General features: G+C 39.3%; 3 protein-coding genes across 3 annotated transcripts in view; all 3 read right to left on the bottom strand.

Annotated features, from left to right (window-relative positions):
* The window catches only part of LOC125261565 (golgin subfamily A member 6-like protein 22), a gene marked incomplete at both ends in the record, with an annotated part of 6,782 nt that extends 3,989 nt beyond the window's left edge, over positions 1–2,793 (bottom strand). Inside the window, 3 exons of the mRNA XM_048180115.1 lie at positions 1,369–1,491; positions 2,029–2,339; positions 2,697–2,793. Of these exons, the coding sequence (XP_048036072.1) occupies positions 1,369–1,491; positions 2,029–2,339; positions 2,697–2,793 (531 nt within the window). The remainder of the gene's footprint in view (positions 1–1,368; positions 1,492–2,028; positions 2,340–2,696) is intronic.
* A 435-nt stretch (positions 2,794–3,228) lies between these two features.
* LOC125261564 (vicilin-like seed storage protein At2g18540) lies at positions 3,229–4,038 on the bottom strand (the record flags this gene model as incomplete). The annotated part of the gene is made up of 1 exon (XM_048180114.1): positions 3,229–4,038. A coding segment is annotated over exon 1 (810 nt), but the record flags the coding sequence as incomplete, so codon positions are not given.
* A 522-nt stretch (positions 4,039–4,560) lies between these two features.
* Positions 4,561–6,447, bottom strand: LOC125261563 (GTPase IMAP family member 4-like; the record flags this gene model as incomplete). The annotated part of the gene is made up of 2 exons (XM_048180113.1): positions 6,441–6,447; positions 4,561–5,375 (listed from the first exon to the last, which is right to left on the bottom strand). Coding segments are annotated over exons 1-2 (822 nt in total), but the record flags the coding sequence as incomplete, so codon positions are not given.
* Positions 6,448–13,409: the final 6,962 nt, after the last annotated feature.

Below are 13,409 nucleotides of genomic sequence, written 5' to 3'. Positions count from 1 at the left end.
CTCCATCATCATCATCTTCATTCTCTTGTTCTCTTCTTCATGTTTCTTCATCATTTCTTCTCTTTCTCTGTTCAGTTTCTCCATCATCATCTTCATTCTCTCTTTCTCTTCTTCATGTTTCTTCATCAGTTCTTCTCTTTCTCTGTTCAGTTTCTCCATCATCATCTTCATTCTCTCTTTCTCTTCTTCATGTTTCTTCATCAGGATCTTCATCTTGTTTTCTTCTTCTTCGTGTTTGGATTGAAGATCTTCTTTCTCTGTCATTAGTGTTTTATATCGTTCTTCTCTCTTATTAAACTCTTCTTCTGTTCTCTTTATCCCTGTTTCATGATTCCGTCGTTCTTCCTCCATCATCATCTTCATACTTTCTTTCTCTTCTTCATGTTTCTTCATCAGTTCTTCTCTTTCTCTGTTCAGTTTCTCCATCAGGATCTTCATCTTGTTTTCTTCTTCATCATGTTTCTTCATCAGTTCTTCTCTTTCTCTGTTCAGTTTCTCCATCAGGATCTTCATCTTGTTTTCTTCTTCTTCATGTTTCTTCATCAGTTCTTCTCTTTCTCTGTTCAGTTTCTCCATCAGGATCTTCATCTTGTTTTCTTCTTCATCATGTTTCTTCATCACGTCTTCTCTTTCTCTGTTCAGTTTCTCCGTCATCATCTTCATACTCTCTTTCTCTTCTTCATGTTTCTTCATCATTTCTTCTCTTTCTCTGTTCAGTTTCTCCATCAGGATCTTCATCTTGTTTTCTTCTTCATCATGTTTCTTCATCAGTTCTTCTCTTTCTCTGTTCAGTTTCTCCATCATCATCTTCATTCTCTCTTTCTCTTCTTCATGTTTCTTTATCAGTTCTTCTCTTTCTCTGTTCAGTTCATCCACCATCATCATCTTCATACTCTCTTTCTCTTCTTCATGTTTCTTCATCAGTTCTTCTCTTTCTCTGTTCAGTTTCTCCATCATCATCATCATCTTCATTCTCTCTTTCTCTTCTTCATGTTTCTTCATCAGTTCTTCTCTTTCTCTGTTCAGTTTCTCCATCAGGATCTTCATTTTGTTTTCTTCTTCTTCATGTTTCTTTATCAGTTCTTCTCTTTCTCTGTTCAGCTCCTCCATCATCATCATCTTCATTCTCTTGTTCTCTTCTTCATGTTTCTTCATCATTTCTTCTCTTTCTCTGTTCAGTTTCTCCATCATCATCATCTTCATTCTCTCTTTCTCTTCTTTGTGTTTCTTCATCAGTTCTTCTCTTTCTCTGTTCAGTTTCTCCATCATCATCATCTTCATTCTCTCGTTCTCTTCTTCATGTTTCTTCATCAGTTCTTCTCTTTCTCTGTTCAGTTTCTCCTCCATCATCATCTTCATACTCTCTTTCTCTTCTTCATGTTTCTTCATCAGTTCTTCTCTTTCTCTGTTCAGTTTCTCCTCCATCATCATCTTCATACTCTCTTTCTCTTCTTCATGTTTCTTCATCAGTTCTTCTCTTTCTCTGTTCAGTTTCTCCATCATCATCATCTTCATTCTGTCTTTCTCTTCTTTGTGTTTCTTCATCAGGATCTTCATCTTGTTTTCTTCTTCTTCATGTTTGGATTGAAGATCTTCTTTCTCTTTCATTAGTGTTTTATATCGTTCTTCTGTTTTATTAAACTCTTCTTCTGTTCTCTTTCTCTCTGTTTCATGATTCTGTCGTTCTTCCTCCATCATCATCTTCATTCTTTCTCTCTCTTCTTCATGTTTCTTCATCAGTTCTTCTCGTTCTCTGTTCAGTTCATCCACCATCATCATCTTCATACTCTCTTTCTCTTCTTCATGTTTCTTCATCAGTTCTTCTCGTTCTCTGTTCAGTTTCTCCTCCATCATCATCTTCATTCTCTCTTTCTCTTCTTCATGTTTCTTCATCAGTTCTTCTCTTTCTCTGTTCAGTTTCTCCATCATCATCATCTTCATTCTCTCGTTCTCTTCTTCATGTTTCTTCATCAGTTCTTCTCTTTCTCTGTTCAGTTTCTCCTCCATCATCATCTTCATACTCTCTTTCTCTTCTTCATGTTTCTTCATCAGTTCTTCTCTTTCTCTGTTCAGTTTCTCCTCCATCATCATCTTCATACTCTCTTTCTCTTCTTCATGTTTCTTCATCAGTTCTTCTCTTTCTCTGTTCAGTTTCTCCTCCATCATCATCTTCATTCTCTCTTTCTCTTCTTCATGTTTCTTCATCAGTTCTTCTCTTTCTCTGTTCAGTTTCTCCATCATCATCATCTTCATTCTCTCTTTCTCTTCTTTGTGTTTCTTCATCAGGATCTTCATCTTGTTTTCTTCTTCTTCATGTTTGGATTGAAGATCTTCTTTCTCTTTCATTAGTATTTTATATCGTTCTTCTCTCTTATTAAACTCTTCTTCTGTTCTCTTTCTCTCTGTTTCATGATTCTGTCCTTCTTCTTCCATCATCATCTTCATTCTTTCTTTCTCTTCTTCATGTTTCTTCATCAGTTCTTCTCGTTCTCTGTTCAGTTCATCCACCATCATCATCTTCATTCTCTCTTTCTCTTTTTCATGTTTCTTCATCAGTTCTTCTCGTTCTCTGTTCAGTTCATCCACCATCATCATCTTCATACTCTCTTTCTCTTCTTCATGTTTCTTCATCAGTTCTTCTCTTTCTCTGTTCAGTTTCTCCTCCATCATCATCTTCATACTCTCTTTCTCTTCTTCATGTTTCTTCATCAGTTCTTCTCGTTCTCTGTTCAGTTCATCCAATATCATCATCTTCATACTCTCTTTCTCTTCTTCATGTTTCTTCATCAGTTCTTCTCTTTCTCTGTTCAGTTTCTCCATCATCATCATCTTCATTCTCTCGTTCTCTTCTTCATGTTTCTTTATCAGTTCTTCTCTTTCTCTGTTCAGTTTCTCCTCCATCATCATCTTCATACTCTCTTTCTCTTCTTCATGTTTCTTCATCAGTTCTTCTCTTTCTCTGTTCAGTTTCTCCATCATCATCATCTTCATTCTCTCTTTCTCTTCTTCATGTTTCTTCATCAGTTCTTCTCTTTCTCTGTTCAGTTTCTCCTCCATCATCTTCATTCTCTCTTTCTCTTCTTCATGTTTCTTCATCAGTTCTTCTCTTTCTCTGTTCAGTTTCTCCATCATCATCATCTTCATTCTCTCGTTCTCTTCTTCATGTTTCTTCATCAGTTCTTCTCTTTCTCTGTTCAGTTTCCCCATCATCATCTTCATACTCTCTTTCTCTTCTTCATGCTTCTTCATCAGTTCTTCTCTTTCTCTTTTCAGTTTCTCCATCAGGATCTTTATATTGTTTTCTTCTTCTTCATGTTTGGATTGAAGATCTTCTTTCTCTTTCATTAGTGTTTTGTATCGTTCTTCTCTCTCATTAAATTCCTCTTCTCTTTTCTTCCTCTCATTCCCTATTCTGTTCATCAGTCTGTCTATTTCTGTGTCGTATTTGATCTGAAGTTTTTCTTTTTCTTTCATCACATTCTCTTTTTCTTGTCTCATTTCCTCTATTTCATGTTTGAATGTCTCTCGTTCTCGTCTCATCTCGTCTCGTATCTCTCTCTGATGTTTCTCTTGTTCTCTTATTTCTCTTTTCAGTTCTTCTTCTCTTCTCTTTCTCTCTTTCTCATGATTCTTTCGTTCTTCCTCCATCATCGTCTTCATTCTCTGTTTCTTTTCTTCTAGTTTGTTGATCTGTTCTCCTCTTCCTCTAAATTCTTCTTCTCTCCTCATTCTCTCTTTGTCTTGATTCTGTCGTTCATCATCCATCATCGTCTTCATTCTCTCTTTCACTTCTTCTAGTTTGTTGATCAGTTCTTCTCTTTCTCTAAATTCTTCTTCTCTCCGCTTTCTCTCGTTTTGATTCTGTCGTTCTTCCTCCATCATCATCTTCATTCTCTGTTTCTTTTCTTCTAGTTTGTTGATCAGTCCTTCTCTTTCTCTGAATTCTTCTTCTCTTCTCTTTCTCTCTTTGTCTTGATTCTGTCGTTCATATTCCATCATCATCTTCATTCTCTCTTTCTCTTCTTCGTGTTTCTTCATCACTTCTTCTCTTTTTCTGTTCAGTTTCTCCATCATCATCATCTTCATTCTCTCTTTCTCTTCTTCATGTTTCTTCATCAGTTCTTCTCTTTCTCTGTTCAGTTTCTCCATCAGGATCTTCATCTTGTTTTCTTCTTCTTCATGTTTCTTCATCATTTCTTCTCTTTCTCTGTTCAGTTTCTCCATCATCATCATCTTCATTCTCTCTTTCTCTTCTTCATGTTTCTTCATCAGTTCTTCTCTTTCTCTGTTCAGTTTCTCCATCAGGATCTTCATCTTGTTTTCTTCTTCTTCATGTTTGGATTGAAGATCTTCTTTCTCTTTCATTAGTGTTTTGTATCGTTCTTCTCTCTCATTGAATTCCTCTTCTCTTTTCTTTCTCTCATTCTCTATTCTGTTCATCAGTCTGTCTGTTTCAGTGTCGTATTTGATCTGAAGGTTTTCATTTTCTTTCTTCAAATTTTCTTTTTTTTGTCTCATTTCCTCTATTTCATGTTTGAATGTATCTCGTTCTCGTCTCATTTCATCTCGTATCTCTCTCTGATGATTCTCTTGTTCTTTTATTTCTCTTTTCAGTTCTTCTTCTCTTCTCTTTCTCTCTTTGTCTTGATTCTGTCTTTCTTCCTCCATCATCATCTTCATTCTCTCTTTCTCTTCTTCCAGTTTCTTCATCAGTTCTTCTCTTTCTCTGACTTTGTCCATCAGGATCTTCATCTGTTGTTCTTGTCTTTCTCTCTCCATCTCTCTGAACATCTTACATGAGTAGAAACTCCCTCCGTTTTCTTCCACCATGTTGTCTATCTTCTCCAGTAGATCAGACACCTGTGTTCGGTCTTCAGTCTGATTATTATTGAACACATGGAATCTGTTTCTACATGTTTCAATCAGCTTCATTAAAGGAGATCCAGGTTTTCCCAAACACTGTTCAATAGTTTTGTTCTTCAGATCATCTCCTCTGGTAAAGAGCACCATGGTGTACATTAAAGATTTTTCTCCCAATGTGTCTTGAATGATCTTCACTGATGTTTCCTCATGTTTAGTGAATCGTTGTCCTAAATTGAACACAATGATGAACACATGTGGTCCAGGCAGGATCATGGAGATGCAGTGTCTGATTTCTCTCTGGATCTCCTCATTACTCAGTTCAGTATCAAACAGTCCTGAAGTGTCGATCACAGTAACGTGTCGGCCGTTGATTTCAGATGATTCTCTCTGACTCTCTTTAGTTACTGACTCATGAGATGTTTCTGCTGTAAACGTGTCTCTTCCTAAGATTGTGTTTCCAGCTGCTCTTTTCCCAGCTCTAGTTTGTCCCAGCAACACAATCCTCAGATCATCTGAGGAAAAAAAAAACATTGTAAAAGTTTTTTATTATGCAAAATTCACTTTTGTGTGGTGTTTGGCAAGAAGCACAACCACCCTATAGTGATAAAAGTCCACACACTTCTTTTTTTAATCTCCATAAATCATAAGCAGTGTCTCAGAACAAGCCGTTTCCAGATCCCTGGCAGTGTGATGTCACAAAAGCCACAGGCCCCACCCACGAATGTTGACAGACACTGACGTTTGAACATAGAACCGTCCTGAGCATGTTCACAGCGAGTCCGCCATTGCTGCACTGACGATAATGTCTCCCAAGTGTTTTAGGTGTTCTGTAGCTGGATGGATTAATCCACATAGCTCACACCATTTACTCACTGAACATGAGCTGCTGTACAATACAAATCAGAGACTGTGCTAAAAATGTGCTACTTAAGGATACACAAGTACAAACTGTTCGTGATTCAGCTTAGAGTCTCCAGAGTGATACAGGATACGGTGATACCAGGTGAGATCACTTTATTACAGTTCATCGGAGTTGATTTACGGATATAAAATGTACCAGTTTCCCTTTCAGTCAGTCATGTTCGATGTACATCAGCAGTGACCGACAAATTGGAATATCGCTAGAGAGCCCTGTCAGCTTTGAGTAAACTAAAACATGCCAATGGAATTGGCATGCAATATTTGCATAATGCGCACCACCTCCATCAGGTGGTGTAAATAGGAAGCAGATGCAATCACACTCTGTCTTTCGCTTCGGATCAAACTATCTGGTGTTCGTGAGCTGTTGACCGAGAGTAATACTCATCAAAGCCAAAGAGAGTGTTTCAGCGATCTGGTGTTGGTGTGACAGCACTTTACAGTGAGGTTGCAAGCTGCAGAGGAGCCTGAGCATTATCTGCTCTCAACTGCTGTTCTGACATCATAATCCAAACACACAGTTGCTGTTGTGATTTGGGCCGGTTCCACTGCTTTGTGATCGGGGAGTGGTGTACCCGATCACATCGTGACTGATCCTTATGTGCTTCAGCACGAGATCAGAGCTGAATTTCCCCTCTAAAAGAGCTTCACAGACGAACCCTGCATCTTTATCAAGATGTCATTTCGTCTGTGCATTACTGGGTGCGGTCGTTCACTGGTCCCCGCTGATGGTCACAATCGCTGCATCACGTGTCTGGGCGTACAGCAGGCTGAAGCTGCTTTTATGGATAGTTCATGTACTCATTGTGGGAACATGACTATCGCAGTGTTGAGATCGAGACTCTCGTTCCTTGGTTCTCAGGGAGCGGGGGTCCCCTCCCCTATGCCCCGTGCTACCATTTTCTCTGGCCCCGGCCGGAGTGACTGCACATCGGTGTGTAGGCAGGGTGATTTGAGGATTATGGTCAGGGCTTCCCCCCCGAGCACCGCTCCACGGGCCCCTGCCCCCTCTACAGCACTGCAGCCTGTGGTGCTGCCGTTGGATCATGGTGGTCCCTCTACGGAGCGAAAATCCGTTTCCTTCAGTGCACCTGCAGATGATCAAATGTTGATCGTGGCATTGGAAGGAGAGCAAGAGTCCTCGGGAGATGAAGACTCGCCTGTGTTGCCTCCCTCTGGGACAGTAACGTTGCCCGAGGCTGATCCCGAGTTAATAGCTATGCTTTCCTGGGCTGCTGAGAAGGTCAGACTCATCTGGATCCCTCCACCGTGTCCCGGTCCTTCTCGACTTGACGACTGGTACCTCAGGGCGGTCCGTGCTGGTGCCCAGCACCCTTCCCCTATGCCTTTCTTCCCGGAGGTGCATGAGGAGGTGACCAAGTCTTGGAGGACGCCATATAGCATTCGTACCAGTCCTGGCCCCTCCTCCTCCTTCACCACCCTGGATGGCTGAGAGGCTTGGGGATACACACGGATTCCCCCAGTCGAGCGGCCCGTTGCAATGCAGCTGTGTCCAACGGCCACCGGCTGACGCCGCGTCTCCTATCACGGGCCTGTAAATTCTCATCAGGATTGACTGAGAAAGCATACAGAGCCTGCAGACAGGCTGCCTCCGCCCTGCATGCCATGGCCTTTTGCAAGTTTATCAAGCAAAAAGTGCTTATGGACATGCCCAGGGGGGTCTTGACCAACAGCTGCTGGAGTAGCTGCGTGCCGCCACTGACCTCGCCATCTGGGCGACTAAAGTGACAGCGCATTCTGTTGGTCAGGCGATGGCTACACTTGTAGTCCAGCAGTGCCACCTCTGGCTGACCCTGGCTGACATGAGGGAGACCGATAAATGAAAGCTCTAGCGTAAGTTCTGCCAGAAAGACTCAATGTTACGTCACCAATTAGTTTAGAGCTAACCAATCATTATCTTGCACTTGGAGTATATAAGATTGCTGACACATGTTTGAGTCCACAGATGCTGACGAAAACCTTCATTTCCAGCGCGGGCTATAGCTCGTTAAAATCCAGCCTGACTTTATCGTTATCTATAAAATTATTTATGTGGTTTATCTAAAAAACTTAAGCTCCAGTGAACCGCAATGTTCCTATCATGATGTATGCACATGCTATTTTGTGATTATCTAAATAATCACAGAAAATGTTAGTTCGATGTACTACTTTTATGAAAAATGTTCATTTTAGATGGGATATGTTAAATGCCACGGTGTCATTTATGTCAGCCTATCAACTTTAAACATTCATCGAGTTGTCGTGACAAGGAGAGAGAAATCCCGTTCAATTCAGAAGCATGCAAGTCCTCGCTTCACGGATTTTATTGTTCCTATTTATTTCAGTCCGTCATCAAAGACACGGCTGCAATCTTCACCATTGTCGCATCAGTACAAATCAGCATTTCATCTCAGTGATAAGTATTTTCATTGTTTTTGCACTTTGATGTTGATTCGATGTTGATTAAGTGTAAAATCATAGGCTACTCTTTTGCTCTGTTTACAAAAGCAGTATTGTGCAATCGCACGTTGTTAGAGACAGAGTTGTTCAACGTGAGTGCTCGTCGTGCTCGTTTGTATTGTAACTTCTAGCATGTTAATGATCCACATGACACAGGTAGCTTATACCATTCATTTAAGAAGTATAAAACAAAGAATGGCGTTCAATAATCGGCTCTATCGTTGTAAGGGTCGGGGAAACCCCAATCATAGTTTAAACCTTAAAGCAACACACACACACACACACACACAGATCATCGCAGGAATTAAATCGTGATGCAACGCAGGCCATTTTCTTGGTCTAATGTCATACTATCATCTTAAATGGTTTTGAGAGTTCAAAGTTGTAATGCCATTCTACGTTTTAGTCTGTTGACTGTAGCTAGATTTTATTATATATCATACTGATGATATTCTTACTTTGTGTTGAGCTTCATAACATTAATTCACTTTGTGTACTTTTGCTTCCTTTCTATTAAGGTGCAAGAGCGGCATCTGTCAAATCAAAGTTAATCGCAAAGCTCTGGCTGCCGCTACACATCATACAGCTTTTAATGTCTGTTTTCATGGCATTGAACACAATGCTTGCATCGTTATCCTTTTGCAAAGGTTGCTAGCTTTTGCAGAATTTCTGTAGCTAGCTAAGGTTAGAGCATTATCAAGTGAAGCATTTCCCTTCTGCAATTTCCCAGTCTTTATTTGTCTGTTTTTAGTATTCTTGTACTTATCTGTCATGCTGTCTGGTTAACTTTCTTTTGGGGGTTCTCTTGGCAGGTCTGATGGCTAGATGGAGTCCTGTCGCCCAAGTTCTATCAAGCCATTAGTGGGTGGTAAACCCAAGCATATCGGATGTCAGTGCTTCAACAAGTCTTTTTTTTTTAAACACTATATACCTTCTAATTATTTAACCAAAATATCTGCCTTCCATTTACAATGCAGTGGTTTAAAATTCTCTAACAGCAGATGGAGAGGACTGCTGTGTTCCAACTCCTCATCATTAATCAGGTATTTTTTCTTTGCAAATACTGGTGGTGGTGGTGTTTTATCCCGTTTAAGGTTATCGTGTCTATGTGGCCTAATGTGGCCGTCTTCACCACTCAAGCCTATCGTGTACGTGTGGCCTAACGTTGCCATTGTTGCCGTTCAAGCCCATCGCTTATGTGTGGCTTAGGTTTGCCGTTGTCGCCGCACAAGCCTATCGTGTGCATGTGGCCTAACATGGCCGTTGTTGCCGTTCAAGCCATCGTGTATGTGTGGCCTAGGTTTGCCGTTGTCGCTGCACAAGCCTATCGTGCATGTGTGGCCTAACGTGGCCATTGTTGCCGTCCAAGCCTATCGTGTATGTGTGGATTAGGTTTGCTGTTGTCGCCACACAAGCCTATCATGTACGTGTGGCCTAACGTGGCTGTTGTCGCCGTTCCAGCCTATCGTGTACGTGTGGCCAAGGTTTGCCGTTGGCGCCACCCAAGGTTTTCGTGTATGTGTGGCCTAACGTGGCCGTTGTCGCCGCTCAAGCCCATCGTGTATGTGTGGCCTAACGTGGCCGTTGTCGCCGCTCAAGCCCATCGTGTATGTGTGGCCTAACGTGGCCGTTGTCGCCGCTCAAGCCCATCGTGTATGCTTGCGCTGGGCGCTAAAAGGGGTCTGTAACTGTGGCGTTTTATTTGGGATCCCAATTCGTCGTCACTACTGACATACGTTGAATGTGACCGACTGAAAGGGAACATCTCGGTAACGTACGTAGCCCTCGTTCCCTGAAGGAGGGAACAGAGACGTACGTCCCGTCGCCACAGTTCCTGTGCCCTCACTGTAGTGCGGACACCAGTTGTCTCCTCAACGATAAACAGAGTGATATTGCATCTGCTGCCTATTTATACCACCTGACGGAGGCGGCGCGCAATATGCAAATATCGCATGCCAATTCCATTGGCTTGTTTTAGTTTACTCGAAGCTGACAGGGCTCTCTAGCGATATCCCAATTCGTCGGTCACTACTGACGTACGTCTCCATTCATCTACAGTGGATGTAGAAATACATTTTCAAACAGTTTTATTGCTGTGGTGTATTTTTGCAGCATGGGATAGTGCATAGTGCATTGTATTTCAGAAGGCACTATCCTCCTTTTTATACCATAGCTGAAAATGGCCAGTTATGAACTCCACATATCTTGCAAAAGTCATTTTAATACCCTCCATGTCACTTCCCAATATTCCAGCCCAAATCATCACCTGCCAGCTCCTTGCTGACGTCACAGTCTTGTTGGAACGTGGTGGCCATTCATCAACCATCCAGAAGTCCATTCATTTAGACCATTCATTGTAGTACGGCATTAGTTAGTGAATAAAACTATTTAAAAATGAGTCTTCGTGTATTTCTACACAAACTGTAAATGTTTCTCTTTGTGAGGTTTGGTTTGAAGTAGCTAAAATGCATCTTTACGCACAACTGCCAGCCTGCATGGAGAAGATCTCAAGACTCCAGAGACACCAGCAGCTTCAAATACCTGTTTGCTGCTCAACACTGGCTTTTTTATAGCTGCCCTTTTAATACAATTAATTTTTTTTGACAGGAACTTTCCTCAATAAGCCTTTATCTGACCGAGTTCTGCTGTGCCCTAAATCACTCACAAATCTTATGATAATTTGATAATCTCCATTCAGTTTCTACACAACATTAATTGTTTTCATGCCTTTTGCACAACATTGCACCATTTCATGCTTTTCATCTTCAGAAAGATCTTTTTTACTTCCATACTGCATGGGAACTGTGACTTGCTTAATAATGTGGAACAACCTCTAAGTAGTGTTTCCACAGATCTGGCAAATTATTTGGTCTGAGATAGATACCAGTTATCTAAAAAGACATGGATAAATAAACAAACAACAACATTTTCTTAGAAAAACTAAAATCTGAATGTTTATTGTACTTAAATCTTACTGATATGTTACTTGCATAATAATTTGGAACGCAGTGTAATATGGAATTCGACTTAAGTTCACTCTTTCACCTGCATTGAAAGAATTTGATTACTGCAGAAAGAAAGATTTGATTGTAATAGCGGAGTTTTTCAACGTATTGGTTTCTAAAGAGCAAAGGAAACATATCATTAAACACGAGCTGTATGGTCCCTTGTGAAAAAAAAGTGCACTTTAGTATACTTTTATAAAGTGTACTTATTGCACAAATAATATACTTAAAAAGAACACACTTAAGTGTGAATTAAATGTAATGTTTTCATCGCTTAAGTGCATTCTATTTGTAATTAATTTCAAATGTATCACAGATTAAGTTCATATTAAATGCAATAAGTTGAACTTTTGAGTGATTTTTTTGAACAACTTAAGTAGTGCTTTAATACAACTTTATGATAACCTTCATAATTACGTCTAGTATCTTTAAAATATAGTTGAAGTGCACTGCTTAATGTACTGACAAGCAATTAATGTGAAATAAAATATATTTTAATATCAGTTATTAATACACTTAAGTGTGAATTAATTGTAATGTTTTCAGCCGCTTAAGTGCAATCTATTTGTAATTAATTTTAAATATATCACAGATTAAGTTCATATTAAATGCAATTAGTTGAATTTCTGAGTGATTTTTTTAAACTACTTAAGTGCGACTTTAATACAATTTTTTATGTACTTTGAAATATGGTAAAAGTGTACTTCCGAATGTACTGACAAGCAATTAATGTGAACTAAAATATACTTTAATGTAATTTACATGTACACTGTTATATCATTTAATACATTTGTAATTACATTATTTACATACTTTATTTAATTTAATACATTTGTTATTACATTATTTGTAGTTACATATAATAATGAAGTTACAATTTAGTATATTTCAAAATATTACAATCAACACAAATGCAAATTGAAACCCTCTACATTTACTGACAAAACAATCTCTAAAACAAATACACAAAAACCTTTTTGTTGATGCACAAGAAAAAACCAAGAAACACTATACAAACACAAACAATTACAACACTTTAACTCTCATGTAGAAAGAGTCTGGAGGACAGAGAGGCTTATATGCACTATCATTTTCTCCCTCACATACAAAGTACCTAAAGCTTAACCTACCCATCACTTTCTGCATTTTTACATTTTCAGAAAAAATCATTCGGTATGATCTATAAGATGATAAATAAGATACAAACAAAAATGTATACAAACAAAATGTAAAGAAAAGAAAAGATTCAAAACTTTGGGTAACACTTTACAATAACTTTTTATTAACTATTTTAGTTAACATTAGAGTTGGGTCCGAGTCCACCTTTGTCGAGTACGAGTCAAGACCAAGTCCTTAAACATCAAGTCCAAGTCCGAGACCGAGTCCAAAAGGGGCCGAGTTGGACTCAAGTCCGAGTTCTTAAAGGCCGAGTCCGAGTCGAGTCCGCCCGAGTCCAGAAAGTAATTAAATTAAAAAAGATTATAAATTGGTATTGTAAATTTTTACATTCTATTAATATTTTAACCTTTCAACCCATTAAACCAATGGCAATATAAAAATGTAATAAAAAAATACCACTATTACATCTTGTCATTGCCATTGAACATTTTTATTTTATGTCAACAGAACTAGTTTCCTATCAAAAAGGTTTCAAAGAAAAGAAGGGTATATGTAGAACATTTATTGTATTACAAGTGCATGAAAATACAAATGAACCTGTTTTATTTGACCGTGCAAGTGTAAAACCATTAGATATCATCACTGATGATGCACATTGAGGCGGCCTCATTTCTGTCTGCATGATTTAAGTTTGTGCGCGCTTAGCGTCATATCGCCCAGCCCTTACAATGTTATTTGGATTTAAATTGGTATAAAAGTTATAATAAGCAGCTTACCTTTCTTTGTTTTCTCTGAACATGTCGGTAGAAATTGCCAGAAACATCAGCAGAGTGCTTCTTTTTACCCAATGTCTTGCAAATAAATTCTTTATGATTTTCGTAAGCAAAACAAATTATTGCTGACTTTGAAGACATCGTCCTAGCCACACATTGATATCCAGTGAGTGATATGTGTGTTTCGTCTGCAAGCATAAGATGATATGCTACTGCTGCCTGCCGGTGTGGTGCAGTAAAATGACAGACGGGGAGACATTAATTAATTTCT

The sequence above is a fragment of the Megalobrama amblycephala genome, unplaced genomic scaffold, assembly GCF_018812025.1.
Source record: "Megalobrama amblycephala isolate DHTTF-2021 unplaced genomic scaffold, ASM1881202v1 scaffold433, whole genome shotgun sequence".
Taxonomy (NCBI): Eukaryota; Metazoa; Chordata; class Actinopteri; order Cypriniformes; family Xenocyprididae; genus Megalobrama; species Megalobrama amblycephala.
The sequence above is the reverse complement of the archived record's forward strand: the minus strand, read 5'-3'. Positions and strand labels throughout refer to the sequence as shown.